This window comes from Coregonus lavaretus (genome assembly GCF_964263955.1).
Source record: "Coregonus lavaretus genome assembly, chromosome: 2".
Classification (NCBI taxonomy): Eukaryota; Metazoa; Chordata; class Actinopteri; order Salmoniformes; family Salmonidae; genus Coregonus; species Coregonus lavaretus.
The window spans coordinates 8,429,209-8,447,988 of NC_139989.1; the positions used below are offsets into that span (position 1 = coordinate 8,429,209).

At 42.1% G+C, this 18,780-nt stretch overlaps 2 protein-coding genes across 3 annotated transcripts in view; both read left to right on the forward strand.

Moving 5' to 3' along the window:
- LOC311102896 (band 4.1-like protein 3) overlaps positions 1-9,534 on the forward strand; it is a 39,544-nt gene extending 30,010 nt beyond the window's left edge. Inside the window, exons 19-24 of the mRNA XM_084144365.1 lie at positions 130-273; positions 3,128-3,262; positions 3,524-3,622; positions 5,696-5,776; positions 6,839-6,955; positions 8,251-9,534. Of these exons, the coding sequence (XP_084000491.1) occupies positions 130-273; positions 3,128-3,262; positions 3,524-3,622; positions 5,696-5,776; positions 6,839-6,949 (570 nt within the window). The 3' untranslated portion in view covers positions 6,950-6,955; positions 8,251-9,534. The remainder of the gene's footprint in view (positions 1-129; positions 274-3,127; positions 3,263-3,523; positions 3,623-5,695; positions 5,777-6,838; positions 6,956-8,250) is intronic.
- Positions 9,535-14,556: 5,022 nt separating this feature from the next.
- On the forward strand, positions 14,557-17,782 carry LOC311146653 (zinc finger and BTB domain-containing protein 14-like; the record flags this gene model as incomplete). Of its 2 annotated transcripts, none has more annotated exons than XM_084183184.1 (2): positions 14,557-14,749; positions 15,834-17,782. In XM_084183184.1, 2 exons carry the CDS (start codon positions 14,557-14,559, stop codon positions 17,177-17,179), a joined length of 1,539 nt encoding a protein of 512 aa, XP_084039310.1. In that variant the 3' UTR covers positions 17,180-17,782. The 2 variants fall into 2 exon arrangements, with proteins under 2 accessions (XP_084039310.1, XP_084039311.1); XM_084183185.1 differs by lacking the exon at positions 14,557-14,749 and adding an exon at positions 15,040-15,111.
- Between the last annotated feature and the right edge of the window lie 998 nt (positions 17,783-18,780).

Below are 18,780 nucleotides of genomic sequence, written 5' to 3' on the forward strand. Positions count from 1 at the left end.
TATGGAAGCAGAGTCGTGCTATTTCTCTTTGTTTTAGCATTTGATTCCATACTAGGCCTACAGTATATTGAAGTGCACACACAGGTTCAAGAAGACTGACTGTGACGTCTTGTTTGTTTCCTTTGCTAGACAACAGAGAAGATGGAGCGGATCATGCTGCAGACAGAGGTGGTATCATCCCAGCAAACAGAAGAGGTTGAGGATCAGCTGAAAGAACAGCCGGCAGAGGACCAGGAGCCGCCGGTCGAGAAACAGCCTGAGCAGCCTGAGCAGGTAGAGACAGACTCATTGGGAGGGATAGAGGACGATAGGCCTCAGTCCGTGTTTGGGTTTACAGGGACGCGCATGCATGATGATGACTCGGACGACTCGGACACGCCCAGCGAGGCGAGTGACACTAGCGGAGGCGCTAGTATAGCCTCCACGGAGCCTACCCTAACTGCCATGGCCCAGGCCGCCGTGGACGAGGCTGTAGGGGCGGCGATGAAGCAGACGGAGGCTGAGGAGGAAACTCCAACCGCAGGCTCAGGTGGAGGCCTGGGGCTGGACAGTCAGTCGGAGGGAGAGGTGTCAGCAGGCTCAGTCTCAGAGGAGGAGAAAGAGAACAGCCAGGACTGGAGAGGGCGCTTTGTGCCCCCCTCCTTCATGCCCCCCTCTCCTACAGGAGCATCCTGGCAGAGTCTCAGTGGGGAGGTAGCTGCTGCTAGAGCTCACTCAGAGGTAACACCCCAAAGAGCCCCAACATTTTCCCTAGTTGTCCAGTAGTACCTCCTCATAAAGTGCCCTATCCTCAACTCTCCTTCCCAAAGCTAGCTGAAACTACCCGTCTCACATTCCTTTTTGCCAATGCTACTTAGAAAGTGCTCAATCTATCCGAGTCTTACCCTCCCAATCACCTGTAATATCACTCGAAAGCGGCTCCCAAAAATGATCCCAATATTGGCCTCCCGTTTACCTATAAACCCAATAAGCAGTATTACCACTGGATAAGCTACACATCTCTCCCAGTCCTGCCCCTCCTCTTCACCAATAATAGCAGTCAGCCATTACAGCCTGTGGAGCTGTGTGTGGTGATGTGCAGGTGGGGAAAATAATGTCCCGGTTTCCTGTTTCCTGTCCTTGTTTCTGCCCACTGGGTTTTCTATTGGAAATCATTACCCTGGCCAGGCAGGCTGTACATACTGCAAGCTGCAGATACAAGCTACTGTATGTATTACCAAGTAGCAGTATTGAAAACTGTAGTGGAAGATTGCATAGAAGGAGGTCTGTGTGTGTGTCTGTGTGTGTGTCTGTGTGTGTGTGTGTGTGTGTGTGTGTGTGTGTGTGTGTGTGTGTGTGTGTGTGTGTGTGTGTGTGTGTGTGTGTGTGTGTGTGTGTGTGTGTTCGTTCTTGGAGCGGCAAGATAAACGTTACATTCGAATATTTCGACCTGCACATTTACACACAGTTTCACATCGGAAATGGTCCATATCCCTTCCTGACAGTATTGCCTCATTTCCCCAATGTTCCCATAGATTACCTTTGTGGCAATCATGAGTGGCAATAATTGAAATGTTTTATGGACACGCGTCTATGAGAAGCACAGATTAAATAGATAGCAGTCTGCTGCTATCAATTAAGTTTTGAGTCCACAGCCAATTTCAATTATATGGACTGTTTCAGTGAAAGCAAACAGGAATTGTTTATAAATACATACAATCCTGCCATGTAGACCAATTTGGCCTTCTCCAAAATGAATGAATAGGCTTCCACACATCCAAGTAAAGCTTCAGCTAAATAAGACTTACTCAGTGGTGAACTGTGATGAGTTCTGTCATGCACGACTCAGACTGACTGAAGTGTAAATCTCTTTACCTTTGTTCTTTGGTCAGGGTCCAAAAGGTACCTGGGTGATGCACAGAAGTGTTGTAACCTCTTTCATCAGGAAAAAATGTTTTTGTTGTTAGTGTAAACGTTTGACATTTTCTTTCTTTGTAACACAAAATCCACCCTTATTCTTAGCTTTGGGATTTTATGTTATTATTTGATGGAAGATTCATTTATTTCATTTTGAATATTTTATCAGAGAGAGCATGCATCTCATGAATGGTCCACAATTATTCAGACAATCCTTAAAGGAAAAATCCACCCAAAACCACGCATTCCTATAATTTACAGTGTTAAATAACACTAATATGTGAGAACAATATTTTTTGTGAACAAATTTTTTATTTTGTCGTTATAATAAGGTTTGTAGCAACATGTAAAAATCGTTATGGAAATCTGTTGCAGCTTAAGTCGACTACAAAACCTACAATGCAATGCTCTCTCTAAGGGCTGGCTGGCTGGCTAGCTACAATAATACCAAAGTCAATATCAGCATGTGAAGTAGCTAGTTAGCTGTAAAATCGCCTAAACAAAATGCACTGTCAATTTAGGTGTTAACAATCTCACCATGTTCAACCTGCAGATCGAGGTGCCTCACAGAGTCTGACATTCACAATGGCCATGCAACGGCACCATGCAATGCATCCTGGACTGAAGAGGCAGACAAATAGGAGAAATGTACTAGACCCTCTGTTAAACTTCACATTTCTTGAGGTAGGAATATCGCTAAAATATGATCAATGGCTCGTTCGAAAGAAGACAACCTCCTGCGTTATGACATCGGCCAGTATTGAAATCTGACATGTATGATAGACGTTTTCACGATCTAAAAGTCGTATTCCTATTAACTTCCAGTGTAGTGAGAGCGGCTTTATCGCAGTGCTATGTCATACCAGCAGAATTTCTGCCTGCTTGAACGGCAATAGCTAATATACACATGAAAACATGAAATGTCCCAGGGAAGCGATAGAACATCACTCAGAGATGCACAAAAACAATATAACATTCAAAATGGGTGAATCTTTCCTTTAAGAGTTTTTCCATTTTCTTCTCCTGCATTTTCTATGACCTTCCAATAAACTAATTGCTTGTGTATGACCTGTAGACAGACGGTGAAATTCTAATTGTGTGTGTGTGTGGTCATGAACATGTTTGTGCGTAGGGGTACACGAGCCTGTGGCCATAAGGTAGAAAGATCTCATTTTCTGCACCGGTCTAATTTTGTCTATCTCTCCATTTCACCCCTCTTCCTCTCTCTCAGTCATCTGTGCTGGAGTCTCCAGAGGTCCTGATCTTCAACAGGGCAGACGTGACGGAGGAGACTGAGACGCTGGTGACCCAGGAGGTACCTGGAATACACACGGAAATGAAAACCATCACATACCGGTCACTGGAGGTAAAGTTCCTCACAAAACGTCAGGGTTGTTCAGTCTCATGCTCTATACTGGTTCTTCTCATATACTCCAATGTGCATCTTTTTGACCTCATTCATTAGGGCATACAATATAAAACCTTTTAAAATGTTTTGAAACAGAAAACCAAAATGAGCCCAGGGAGTTCCTCATTGTTTTAGTCTGTTTTCTTCCGTTTGGTGCCTAATGAACACGACCCTATTCTTCTATCCAATGGAGAGGATTAATTGTGTCTGTTGTTCCAGGGCGACGCTGACACTGATCCCGAGGCAGGGGTGTTGATGAGCGCCCAGACCATCACCTCAGAGACCACCAGCACCACCACAACCACACATATCACCAAGGTAGGTACTACCTGACCCGGCCTCAGGGGGCGCCACTGTCATTCACCATCAGCATGAATGAATAGGGGCATGAGTGAATAGAGCAGGGATCATCAACTACACTGAACAAAAATATAAACGCAACATGCAACAATTTTAAAGATTTTACTGAGTTACAGTTCATATGAGGAAATCAGTCAATCAATTGAACTACATTCATTAGGTCCTAATCTATGGATTTCACATGACTGGGAATACAGATATGTATCTGTTGGTCACAGATACATTTAAAAAAGGTAGGGGCGTGGATCAGAAAACCAGTCAGTATCTGGTGTGACCACCATTTACCTCATGCAGCGTGACACATCTCCTTCGCATAGAGTTGATCAGGCTGTTGATTGTGGCCTGTGGAATGTTGTCCCACACCTCTTCAATGGCTGTGCGAAGTTGCTGGATAGTTTTGGGAACTGGAACACGCTGTCGTACACGTCGATCCAGAGCATTCCAAACTTGCTCAATGGGTGACATGTCTGATGAGTATGCAGGCCATGGAAGAACTGGGACATTTTCAGCTTCCAGGAATTGTGTACAGATCCTTGTGTCATGGGGCTGTGCATTATCATGCTGAAACATGAGGTGATGGTGGCGGATGAATGGCACAACAATGGGCCTCAGGATCCCGTCATGGTATCTCTGTGGATTCCAATTGCCATGGATAAAATGCAATGGTGTTCGTTGTGCGTAGCTTATCCCTTATACACAACGTTGACATCAGCAAACCGCTCGCCCACACGACACCATACACGCCATTTTCCCGGTATAGTTTAAACCGGGATTCATCCATGAAGAGCACACTTCTCCAGCGTGCCAGTGGCCATCGAAGGTGAGCATTTGCCCACTGAAGTCGGTTACGACGCCAAACAGTCAGGTCAAGACCCTGGTGAGGACGACGAAGCAGATGAGCTTCCCTGAAACGGATTCTGACAATTTGTGCAGAAATTCTTTGGTTGTGCAAACCCCCAGTTACATCAGCTGTCCAGGTGGCTGGTCTCAGACGATCCCACAGATGAAGAAGCCAAATGTGGAGGTCCTGGGCTGGCGTGGTTACACGTGGTCTGCGGTTGTGAGGCCGGTTGGACGTACTGCACAATTTTCTTAAACGACATTGGAGGCGGCTTATGGTAGAGAAATGAACATTCAATTCTCTGGCAACAGCTCTGATGGACATACCTGCAGTCAGCATGCCAATTGCACGCTCCCTCAAAACTTGAGACATCTAAGCATGTGCTTTTTTGTTGTGTGACAAAACTGCACATTTTAAAGTGGCCTTTTATTGGCCCCAGCACAAGATGCACCTGTGTAATGATAATACTGTTTAATCAGCTTCTTGATATGCCACACCTGTCAGGTGGATGGATTATCTTGGCAAAGGAGAAATGCTCACTAACAGGGATGTAAACAAATTTGTGCAAAAAATTGAGAGAAATAAGGTTTTTGTGCGTATGGAACATTTGTAGGATCTTTTATTTCAGCTAATAAAACATGGGACAAACACTTTACATGTTGCGATTATATTTGTGTTCAGTATAGATTCAGCCGCAGGCTGATTGTTTTCTTGAGTGGATGGTCAGGGGTCCGGAACATAATTACAAATAATTTGCAGACAAATTGACCGCAAGAAGCCCAAACAAATAATAATTTCAAACCTTGCCTACATTTGTATACGATCACATACATGTACTGTATCTCTATTATGTGTGGGAATACTTTGGAACAGATTTCCAAAATGTAAATCATTTGGAGCTGATTTGCTGGTGTTTTTACAGTTTTTTTATGTACAAAATAAATTACTAATAAATTGCTCAATAAACTTGGGATCCAAATAAAGCTGCCAGTTGGGGAACCCTGGAATAGAGGATATGGATATCACTGGTCTGTTAGTGGTGTAGCTATAGAATTTAACTTACAAGGTGGTTCCTATGGCTCAGTTGGTTTGAGCTCCCACATGCTGTATACCAAATATATTTAAATATAGTTCGACTTAGTTGTTCCTTGACTGAAATGTCCCTTAAATTCCATTTGATTGTTTACCAGACTGTGAAAGGAGGCATCTCGGAAACGAGGATAGAGAAGAGAATCGTCATCTCTGGGGATGCAGACATTGACCATGACGAGGTAGGAAGACATTAATGTCCCCTCACTCTGACACGGTGTGTCCTTTAGCATGCAAGTAGCCTTACAGCTTTTAAATAGGCGTAGCTATGTTAACAACGCAGGTGGTACCTGGATACAATGCTGATAATATTGGGTTCCTTACTCAGCGGGCAATGACATCATTATGGCGTCTTTTATGATGTCATGGTCAGGCTGTATACTAGTTATAACAAGTTTTGTTATCATCTTTTTAGCAACCAGAAAAATACGTCTTTATCAGGTTGTAATCTGACTAGATAACAATATGACGTCTTTTCCATCACGTGTTAATGTTGTCATGAACAATACGTAAAAAAAAAAAAAATAGTATTTACCTGGTTGCTACAGAAACCAGTTGGTTGTAATCTGGTTATATGGCCGCTTCTCAACCTGAATAACAGTTTACAACCAGAAAATGACGTCAATTAGACATACATTTCTAAATTCTGCCTGCTGGGTACTGTGTTGAGAGATTTGTATTTAAGTGACTTATAGCTCTGTTGTTCAACAGCTGAGGTCCGTGACCGGTAGATATACACACACAGTGACGAACGTGTACACACACAGTGACGAACGTGTACACACACCGTGACGAACGTGTACACACACAGTGACGAACGTGTACACACACAGTGACGAACGTGTACACACACAGTGACGAACGTGTACACACACAGTGACGAACGTGTACACACACAGTGACGAACGTGTACACACACCGTGACGAACGTGTACACACACAGTGACGAACGTGTACACACACAGTGACGAACGTGTACACACACAGTGACGAACGTGTACACACACAGTGACGAACGTGTACACACACCGTGATGAACGTGTACACACACAGTGACGAACATGTACACACACAGTGACGAACGTGTACACACACAGTGACGAACGTGTACACACACAGTGACGAACGTGTACACACACACATACTGTGACTAGTCCAACCCTTACCCTTGTGATTCTGATCATGCCCATTCCACTTTCCTCTCTGTTTCCCTCCATGGGGTGTTTGGCGTATTGTCTCTTTAGGCCTTGGCTCAGGCCATAAAAGAGGCCAAAGAGCAGCACCCTGATATGTCAGTGACAAAAGTAGTGGTCCACAAAGAGACTGAGATCACGCCCGAGGAGGGCGACGAGTGACCGCAGGTAAGGGGACAACGTCGGTCAGTCAGTGACGGCTGGGGTTGGCTGGCAGGACACTGACAACGTACCCGCTCCATTCCATCCTCATCTACCCTCTGCCTCCTTGGCTGTCTACAGTCACCGCCTTCTCAATAGGGCTGCTTGACGCTCAGCTAGCTGTACTAACCTGAGGCTGCTTTCAGCTTTTCAGCTTTCACTCCACATTCATCTGTGCCCCGCGCAGTATCATGATTCCTTCTGTGTGGATGGAGTCTCTATATACTGTATAGCCTTCCATGGCTGGCTTCTGTAGCTGAAATGTCTGCTCTGGAAATGTTATTGGTGCTAACGTTTGCTTTTTCCTTTCAGCTTCTAATACTATTATTGACAATAAGCAATTAAAACGTTGTGTTTGCTCATTGGGGTGTGCAAAATTTTGAGTTGGGTTTTAATTTATGTCTATAGTGCCCTCTGCTGGACGTCTCTTGTACTGTTTAGAGTGTACTAGAAATATCAACAGTGCGGTTTTCAAATTGCCAGTTTGTCTCATTCCTATTAAATAAGGGGTTATTTCGAGAGTGTATTGAGCAACATTATCTGATTTCATCATTATTTTCTGGTTATTGTTATGGCATAATGCTCAAGAAGGAGACACAATTTTACATTTCTTATTGTCAAGGTTTCTGTACTCTGTAATATGTTACCAGAGCTTGTGCTTGCTTGGCAGGGGCTGTATAGTCTAGTGGATTAACCCTTTTGATTTATTTTTGTCATGTCTTAGCATGCAGCATGTGTGATACTGTGTTTGTACTTGTCTCATAAGTATTAGTTTAGATGGAAAAGGTTTTTTCTGCCGATAACAGACAAAGCATTGACTGTCTTTCACATGACGTCTCTCATGCTTTGCTTTTAATCTTCAGCCATAACAGCTTCCCCTTACAGGAAAATCACATGATTTCACATGAAATTTCACATGTGAAATCATGTGAATACATGTGTTTTTGGAACACTTCACGTGTGATCACGTTTTCAAATGTGAAGTTTAATGTTGCTTTACATGTTGTCACATGTTATCACATTAACTTCACATAAGATCACATGTGATAACATAAAAACATGTGTTTTTGGAACACTTCACGTGTTCATGTAAAATTAATGTGTTTTTTCCTTAAGGGTTATCTTCAGCCATAACAGCTGCAGTAACAGAAAACATTTCCTTGATTTCCTTCCTTCTGAAAAAGATGTTAGAGAATGTGAATGTTCAGCATTCTGTTTCATCTAAGCATGTGCTCTATAAGGATACTCTCTCTGTTTTTCAGGATTGAAGGATCACCGGGTTCACCGACGTTTCGGGAGCATTCTGTTAACGTTACTTCACGCTGTTCAGAGTATGGGATGCAAGCAGGATACTGACGTTGCCAACAGACACCACACCACTGTAGAGGACACTACTACTACTGCATCTGACCACTACTGGACTAACCTAACCCACACTCCCTCACTAACATTACTGGCAAACACAAACCTCCAAAGCTGGCCAGCCCTTCATCGGAACATGTATACTGCATGAAAAGGGATCATTTCTGCATTTTTGTAAAGGAGAAAACAAATACATTTGAGGAAATATCAAAATATATACATGTTTTACTTGACCTGTGCACTCAGGCTCAAAGGGAAAATAATGTATGTGATGAGAATTTGGAGAATTATGATAGTATACTCTGTTTTATTTATTATCAAACTATAATAATAGTAGCTAGGCTGAATGTGTATGATGGCACAATATTTATCCATGCAATAGATGTGCCATTAATCTTGCCATAATTCCCCTTATTTATCCCAAATGCTGATTTTATTCCAGTTTACATACAGTATTGCCTGTAAAAAGGCAAAAATAGTATGTATGGTACTGGTACGTACATTTGCTTAGTAGGCCATATACCCTCGAAGATGATTTTGTTGTGTTTACTTTAATTGTAAATATGTTCATTTGGTTTTCCTTCAGTTACAAAGTAAAGATGAGGATGGTGAGGCAAAATCTCGTAGAATTGTGTGTTAGAAGGGAATGTTAAACAGACTCCATTACTGTGACTTCCGAGTTGATCAAGAAAACCCTTATAATATGTCTTCACGTGGTGGTCGGTGGATTTAACTTTCTTCTTGGGTTGTATCTGAAATGACAACCTATTCCCTATATAGTGGACTCTGGTCAAAAGTAGCGTACTATATAGAGAATAGAGTGCCATTTTAGACAGTCTTGCTCATTCTTAAATCATACCCATCATCCTCCTCTCATCCCTGCGTGGCACATCCAAGCCTTAAAACTGTGAAGAACGGACAGACAACAACCTCCAGTACAACCCTGCAATGTGTGTTTGTGTGCTTGATTTCTCCAAGGCCGATGTGTAAGCGGCCATCCCACACAGGGGCATCATGCTCTTTGAACCTGAGGTGTTACCATCGGGTGGCACATGCTCCCCTCAATGTAATCAACTGGGATGAGAATGCATCATTAGCAGTGTCTTATATAGAATGAAAACTAAGACATTATATGTTTGGTCTTCGGTCCCCCCTCAGAGATATTAAGAGCATGATGCCTCTAATCCCACTCCTTCAACTCATCAGCTGCAAAATCATCCATGTTGAATGTGTTTCACACAAGATAAATAAAATGATAAATACATTGGGTTGGATCTATGTTGTTCTTTATTTGTCAATCACTGAAATTCTATTTGTGTTGTGCTTTCATAAACTCATGGCAGGAACTCTACAGTGAAGCCATTTACAGTAAGGTAATGACTTTTACAAGTTTGAGTGACACTAGACCACTACTTCCTCTTTTACTCTTCTTCTAAATATTTGCTAATTATTTATGAATGGAACCCTGCTGAAAGGAAAGGTGTGACAAAATGGGTGGTTGTACTTTCACTGAACACGCATACTCAGAGTCAAGTGACAGTGAAGTGTTGCATGTAGTGTAAATCACTTCGGTTGTGTGTAACAGACTAATAATAATAGCCAGGCCAAATGACCATCAGCAAGACAGTTACTTTGAATGATTCATGAGAAGCAGTATTTGGTAGGAACCAGAAATATGTGATAATTCAGTTCCACAACAGCATTGTCTAAAGAGCAACCTAACCAGTCAGAAACCAGGGCCTGTATTCAAAAAGCATCCCAGAGTAGGAGTGCTATTTAGGCTCCCAGTCAGACTCAGTCTGCTTTGTGATCGCACTGCTCAAAGGATGCTGGACGCTTACAGCTGTTTGTCACGAATCAAATTAGCCTTTTGAACAGTAGCCTATATGTGTTAGAACATACCATATCTATCTACTGGATCTATCTTTTTGTGTTAGTGAAATGGAAATGGCTGAAATGACCTGAAATGGTTCTCAACCCAATTAAGTAAGAGTTAATACACTCTCTTGTTCCTGCTTAAATTATGCAATATAGAAATGTTTCAAATGTGTCTTCGGCTCTGCAAAATCATTTTTGGTGTATGGAAAAAATATCCAGTACCCACAATGTATTTTCCATCGCAGATTTAGCCTTTTATGGCATATTGGATTTGGCTTTCCTCCAGTTCAGAGTGCAACTTCACCAATGAAACATGAAGTCAACTGTGAAGGCACAGCTTGTCTGGCATGATGAGGCAGATGGGGACATTGTTCCAATGGCTGGATAAGCATTATGTTAATTTTTCTAATTCCCCTATAGGCTTCAAGATAGGGTACTCTGAACACAAACCATGACAAATACACTGAGTGTACAAAACATTAGGAACACCTTCCTAATATTGAGTTGCACCCCTTTTTGCCCTCAGAACAGCCTCAATTCGTTGAGGTATGGACTACAAGGTGTCTAAAGCGTTCCACAGGGATGCTGGCCCATGTTGACTCCAATGCTTCCCACAGTTGTGTCAAGTTGGCTGGATGTCCTTTGGGTGGTGGACCATTCTTGATACACATGGGAAACTGTTGAGTGTGAAAAACCCAGTAGCGTTGCAATTCTTGACACACTCAAACCGGTGCGCCTCGCCTTGCACCTACTACCATACCCCATTCAAATGCCCTTACATATTTTGTCTTGCCCAGTCACCATCTGAATGGCACACATACACAATCCATGTCTCAATTGTCTCAAAGCTTAAAAATCCTTCTTTAACCTGTCTCCTCCCCTTCATCTACACTGATTGAAGTGGATTTAACCTGGTCAGTCTATGTCATGTTTTGTCCACTCAGTGTATGTCCATGGTGCAATCCAATGGTTGAAGAAATGTGCAGCACATTAAATACGAATGACATTTACAAATGTGGTTTATTTTTGTATCATAATAGAAATATTGGAATGAATATCTCTCTTTCCTGACATATACTACATTAGGAATCATTATGCAATGGGGCATCACCAATTAGCATTAATTACTGCATTGCAGTAGAGACTGAAAGAATATTGCTTTAATGTAATTTAGGCATTTACATTTAGAATACTAATAGAATACCACTGAAGGGAACCATGCCATCCAATTACCAATGTCCATTTATTTCTCCATTTCACTTGAGGACCATCAGAAAATGGGGGTACATTCATTTAGGGGTACATTCATTGTGAAAATAGTTTCTCTTTTATGGATTATTATTATTAAAACAGTATTGTAAAATCAACATTTGATGTGGTATTTCTACCTATTCATCAAATTATTACGAGTGGTGCCATGTCAAACGCTAGTTTGACACTCCGTGCGTGCACACCTGTACAACGGTGGAACAGTAGCTCGAATTATTGAATCTCTCTATCATCCAATGACTGTATGAAGGTATACTCTCAGTAAAAAGCGCTCTCGCTCGTGAGTAGCTTTCGCGACCCAAATCTGCTCCCGTTTTCCGTCGCGCTCCAGAGACTCCAGAGACACAGTCACCAGTGTGGTTTCTGCTTGTTGTGTTGTATTTACGCCTCGATCGTAATCGCATCCATTTACAATTTACGTACGTACCATAGAGATGAGGACTGATCTTTGTATCTGTGCCATTACAGTGTCTGTGACACTGGCAGAGGCGTCATGCACATAGATTTGTCCTGTTTTTAAAATGTCAGATGTTAAATTAATTTCAAAACTTAATTTTTAAGCCCACGTTTTATCATAATTATTTAAAGATCTGTTAGCGGTATTTTGCGGTGGGGGCACATTAACTGTACCAAGTAAAGAGTACCTCCCTTATTCTCCCTAAGTGGTTCCTTCCAAGGTGCACAATGAAGCGAAGTAGAGTGATACACACAGCATTTGATTTGATTTTAGCTGCCGGTGATGGGCAGGACTCGCAGAAGTTATGTTTGTAAATACATTTGATCAAGCTATATACCTATTGATTCCTTCTTGATGAATAAATAAAACAAAAATGTTTTGTTGTTTCTCTTTAATACTAGCCACCTAGCAATTTTATGAAGTTGGCTTTAGCTAGCCACCTACACTACAGGTGAAATGTTTTAGAACACCTACTCATTCAAGGGTTTTTCTTTATTTGTACTATTTTCTATATTGTAGAATAATAGTGAAGACATCAAAACTATGAAATAACACATATGTAATCATGTAGTGACCAAAAAAGTGTTAAACAAATCAAAATATATGTTATATTTTAGATTATTCAAATAGCCACCCTTTGCCTTGATGACAGCTTTGCACACTCCTGGCATTCTCTCAACCAGTTTCATGAGGTAGTCACCTGGAATGCATTTCAATTAACAGGTGAGCCTTGTTAAAAGTTAATTTGTGGAATATATTTCCTTATTAATGCGTTTGAGCCAATCAGTTGTGTTGTGACAAGGTAGGGTTGGTATACAGAAGATAGCCCTATTTGGTAAAAGACCAAGTCCATATTATGGCAAGAACAGCTCAGATAAGCAAAGAGAAACGACAGTACATCATTACTTTAAGACATGAAGGTCAGTCAATCTGGAACATTTCAAGAACTTTTAAAATTTCTTCAAGTGCAGTCGCAAAAACCAACAAGCGCTATAATGAAACCGGCTCTCATGAGGACTGCCACAGGAATGGAAGACCCAGAGTTACCTCTGCTGCAGAGGATAAGTTCATTAGAGTTACCATCCTCAGAAATCGGCAATTAACTGCACCTCATATTGTAGCCCAAATAAATGCTTTACAGCGTTCAAGTAACAGACACATCTCAACATCAACTGTTCAGAGGAGACTGCGTGAATCAGGCCTTCATGGTCGAATTGCTGCAAAGAAACCACTACTAAAGGACACCAATAAGAAGAAGAGACTTGCTTGGGCCAAGAAACACGAGCAATGGACATTAGATGGGTGGAAATCTGTCCTTTGGTCTGATGAGTCCAAATTTGAGATTTTTGGTTCCAACCTCCGTGTCTTTGTGAGACGCAGAGTAGGTGAACAGATAATCTCCACATGTGTGGAGAAAAAAAAAAAAAAAATGTGTGGTTCCCACCGTGAAGCATGGAGGAGGAGGTGTGATGGTGTGGCAGTGCTTTGCTGGTGACACTGTTGGTGATTTATTTAGAATTCAAGGCACACTTAACCAGCATGGTTACCACAGCATTCAGCAGCGATACGCCATCCCATCTGGTTTTCCCTTAGTGGGACTATCATTTGTTTTTCAACAGGACAATGACCCAAAACACACTTCCAGGCTGTGTAAGGGCTATTTGACCAAGGAGAGTGATGGAGTGCGGCATCAGATGACCTGGCCTCCACAATCACCCGACCTCAACCCAATTGAGATGGTTGGGGATGAGTCAGATCGCAGAGTGAAGGAAAAGCAGCCAACAAGTGCTCAGCATATGTGGGAACTCCTTCAAGACTGTTGGAAAACCATTCCTCATTAAGCTGGTTGAGAGAATGCCAAGAGTGTGCAAAGCTGTCATCAAGGCAAAGGGTGGCTACTTTGAAGAATCTAAAATATATTTTGATTTGTTTAACACTTTTTTGGTTACTACATGATTCCATATGTGTTATTTCATAGTTTTGATGTCTTCACTATTATTTTTACAGTGTAGAAAATAGTACAAATAAAAAAAAAACTTTGAATGAGTAGGTGTGTCTAAACTTTTGACTGGTACTGTCTATATAGTGTAACTTACAAACGCAGTATTGTGGTTTAGTGCGTCTGCCAGATCAGAGGCAGTAGGGATGACAATGTGTTGTATTGTGTGAATTGGACCATGTTGCTGTCCTGCCTGAGCATTCAAAATGTAACGAGTACTTTTGGGTGTCAGGAAAAATGTATGGGAGTTAAAAGTACATCTGTTCTTTAGAGAGGTAGTGGAGCAAAAGTAAAAGTTGTCAAAAATATAAATAGTAAAGTAAAGTACAGATACCGGCAAAAACTACTTTAAAGTATTTTTACTAAGTTGCTTTACAGCACTGCTAGATAACCTATCAAGGAAAATGTATATATATTTTTTACATAGAATTAAGCATAATAATTATGTGCATGACGCCCCTCTGTGACAGCAATAGGCAGCTCCATTTTAAAGTAGTCAATTTTCTTATTGCTTCCAACTCAGAAATTCCCACCCAGTTGACTACTTTAAAATGGTGGTGGAAGCCCTCAATGGCAAGGTCAATGCTAAAACAGGTTATATCCATGATGAGTCCTCTATCTATCTCTATGGTACTTACGCGCATAGTCACTCAAATTCTGCAGTTCCGTGCTGGCGAAGCGCGTCCTTCCGCTTATGCTCGTCCTCAGGCCAACGACACACAAAGTGTATTATTCTTGTTTGACTGCTTGACATTAATCGGAGACTTTCTCAAGGGGACAACATATTGTACTACAGGTAAGAAACCGATTTTTAGCGAATCAGATCCGTTTCCGAAATATTACATAATGTTTAACCAAGATGACTGCGCGCTCACGGTTTCAGCAAAAGCTCGAGTTCGTCATTTCAGGAGTGTTCATGGCTGCTCGGGCTTTTTCTGTGCTAGTGTGACAGGCGCTTCCTCGCGTGCTTGTAGCTAGTCGGATAGCCACCCCTCTCTCCCGCTGTTCAGAATGTGACGGATAGTGTTGTTGTCGTTTACATCGACATAAATTACGATTTTACGACCGTGCTAAAACCAAGATAAACATCCTAGTCATGCTCTGTTGAATTCAATTCGAATGGATGCCCAGATGGATGCAAACAATAGCTAACTAAAGGTTAGCATTTAGGCTAGTTAACCAGTTAGCTACCCTTCCCATATCTAACGCTATTTTGCAAGCGTTCCAATATGTTTAACGTTACTGTATGCATGCAAGGTTGTTAGCTAGCTCGCAAATGATATGTATTGCTATTAAGCAAACAGGCCAATTTATCATGTGCAACGTTATAGAATTAGTTTTTTTCTGGGTTGAAACTGATCCAAATCAAAGTAATGCGATTGTATCTGCCTAGATTAAATGTACCCAACAAACATTAATCCATCACAAACCTTGATTGATATTGTTTAGTAAAAAAACGCTATTCAATGAAATGATTGTACGATGTGCCTAGAATATTTCCCTCTGGTCATCTGATGCATGTCAGGAGGGGATGTTAAAAGCTTGCTAAATGATAGCATAAATAGGTTACTATCACAGTAATGCCCTCTTATCCCAGACATGCACACAGATTACTACATTTATTAGGTCGATATGATAATAAATGCTGAAAAAAAGTATAGCCTTTTTAGTCAGCCCAATATTCTGCCCCGCAACAGCCATTATGGTGTCACCCAGAGGAACATCATATATCGGGCCATGACACAGTGCAGTGGCTAATGATTCACAATGTGGGTACTGTTTTAGGATATTATGAGTATACTGTTGAAGGCCTATTTCCCAATGGTTCAGAGTGAAGTGTGTAACCGACATCTAACAGCATTATTTCTAATTTGTTCCAGAATATCAGTCGAAGATGTCAGAGACAGTGAAGTACATGGATGATGAACACAAGGCCATCTTCCTGAAGATACTAAATGAGCAACGGTTGGAGGGTGAACACTGCGACATCGCGGTGGTGGTTGAAGATGTGAAGTTCAGGGCCCACCGCTGTGTGTTAGCGGCGTGCAGCAACTACTTCAAAAAGCTGTTCAAGAAGCATGAAGTCGACAACTCCTCAGTCATAGAAATCGACTTCATCCGCTCAGACATCTTCGAGGAGGTATTGAACTACATGTACACAGCCAAGATTTCTGTGAAGAAAAAGGATGTGAATTTGATGATGTCTTCGGGCCAGATACTCGGAATCCGATTTCTGGACAAACTCTGTTCACAGAAGCGTGATATGTCCACTGAAGAAAATAATGTCCAAAATGCCAAACCCTTTCCCTATGATATTGTCAAAATGGCTCTCCCTACTGATGACCCTACATTGGGCCAGGAGAACGACGTGCAGGTGCTAGGTGACCATGACGACAATCCAACTGACGACCTTGTGGAAGAGCCGACGGCTAATCATGACTTGGACAAATCGCCCAACACGGCGTTGAGAGTGCAGGAGGCCATTCTCAAAGAGCTGGCCAATGAGGACGTGCACAAGGTGAGCTGCTACGACCAGGACGTGGAGCCCATGGACACGGAGCCAAAAGACCTGGCGGGTCACGCCACCACCACGCTGACGTTCGCTGACAGCATCGGCGAGGTGAAGGACGAGCAGCCCCCTGGGTGGTCCACAGCCACGACGGACATGAAGTTCGAGTACCTCCTCTACGGCCACCGCGAACAGCTCGCCTGCCAGATCTGTGGAAAGACCTTCATCGACGAGAACCGTTTGAGGAAACACGAAAAGCTGCACTCGGCTGAACGTCCGTTCATCTGTGAGATCTGCAGCAAAGCCTTCACTACACAGGCCCACCTAAAGGAGCACCTGAAGATCCACACAGGCTTCAAGCCCTACCGTTGCGATGTGTGTGGCAAGTCCTTCATCCGAGCGCCCGACCTTAAGAAGCATGAGCGAGTCCACAGTAACGAGCGTCCCTTCGGCTGCCAGATGTGCGACAAGGCCTTCAAGCACAAGTCCCACCTGAAGGACCACGAGAGGCGCCACAGGGGCGAGAAGCCATTCGTCTGCAGCTCATGCACCAAGGCCTTTGCCAAAGCCTCGGATCTAAAGAGACATGAGAACAACATGCACAGCGAGAGGAAGCAGATGCCGCCCAGCGCCCTGCAGACCGAGACTGAACAGCTGCAGGCAGCAGCCATGGCCGCTGAGGCCGAGCAACAACTGGAGTCCATAGCGTGCTCATAGCACACAACATTTGTACCTCACTTGTCATGGATAATATGAGAACAATCTGAGTTTTTTGATGATGTTTCATTTTGTATTTTCTTTAGGGAGGCCTAAATACTCCAATAATTAGCTAGATTTTATGTTGCGAATTTTTCTCGAGGACATAGTGAAGTAAGATAGGATTTGAATGCGTTCGTATATTTCTAGACTTATTTCACGTGATTTAGGTTTTCTCGCACTGTTCTGTGGTATGACATCATCATTTTCTTGATTATATTGTAAATGGTTAAAATATTTTGTTTTGGTAGGAATGATCATACCAAATGTGTTTGTGTAAATTTTATGGCAGCCTTATGGACAAAAATGCTCTGACTACTGCCTCTACCCGGTTTTGGTTGTCAATATATTAGTGCTGTTATACAGTACTGGTTTTATAATGAAAACTGGAAATAAAATGTTTGATTTGTAAAATGTATGAAAAAGAATGGTTACAAACCACGACATGTTTGACTGTTAAATATTCCATTGCATTACACACACACAACTCTTAGTGTAATTGACATGTACATTTAGCACATCAAAATATGTGTTGCTTTAATAAAAATGCTACCCTCAACTGCCAACAAATCATATCTTTGCATTTTTTTGGGAAATACATTGTAGCTATAATTTGCGCAGACTGGATTGACATGCAAGCATACAGTCTCAGTTGGTGGAGCGTTTGCACCGCCAGGGTTGTGGGTTCGATTCCCGGGACCAGCCAATAAGTTGGCTGTAAGTTGCTTTGGATAAAAGTGTCTGCTGAATGGCATGATTTATTATTATTATTATACACGGAGTATACAAAACATTATGAACACCTGCACTTTCCATGACATAGACTATCCAGGTGAAAGCTATGATCCCTTATTGATGCCACTTGTTAAATCCACTTCAATCAGTGTAGATGAAGGATTTTAAAGCCTTGAGACAATTGAGACATGGATTGTGTATGTGTGCCATTCAGGATGAATGGGCAAGACAAAATATTTAAGTGCCTTTGAAGGGGGTATGCTAGTAGGTGCCAGAAGCAGCAGTTTGTGTCAAGAAGCTCAACAATTTCCTGTGTGTATCAAGAACTCTGGGAAGCATTGGAGTCAACATGGGCCAGCATTCCTGTCGAACCCTTTCGATACCTTGTAGTCCATGCCCCGACGAATTGAGGCTGTTCTGTGGGCAAAATGTAAATTAGGAATGTGTTCTTAATGTTTTGTACACTGTGGATAATCAATGCTACTATTACTACTTGTATGTACATCAAGGGTATGCTATTATAGGCATATTCAGTCATTTGAAGATCTATTTGCTGCCCATGGTCAATTATTTTATATCTAAGCAAGTCTTACACAGACACTGTGTATTGGATTTTTATGCCTATCATTTATTTTTTGGGGTTGAGGCGCTGATTTGTTGTTGACCCTTGGTGTTCAAGCATGCGCAGTAGATTTATGTTGCTACTGTCAGGTGTGTGTTTGTAAATCGTGGAGTTGAGTTTAATCGGCTACATCAAGAGTAGCGTAATGGACGCGATTGAGAACAGGACAACTCTGTTTACAGGTAATGCGTGCAAATGCTTTTTG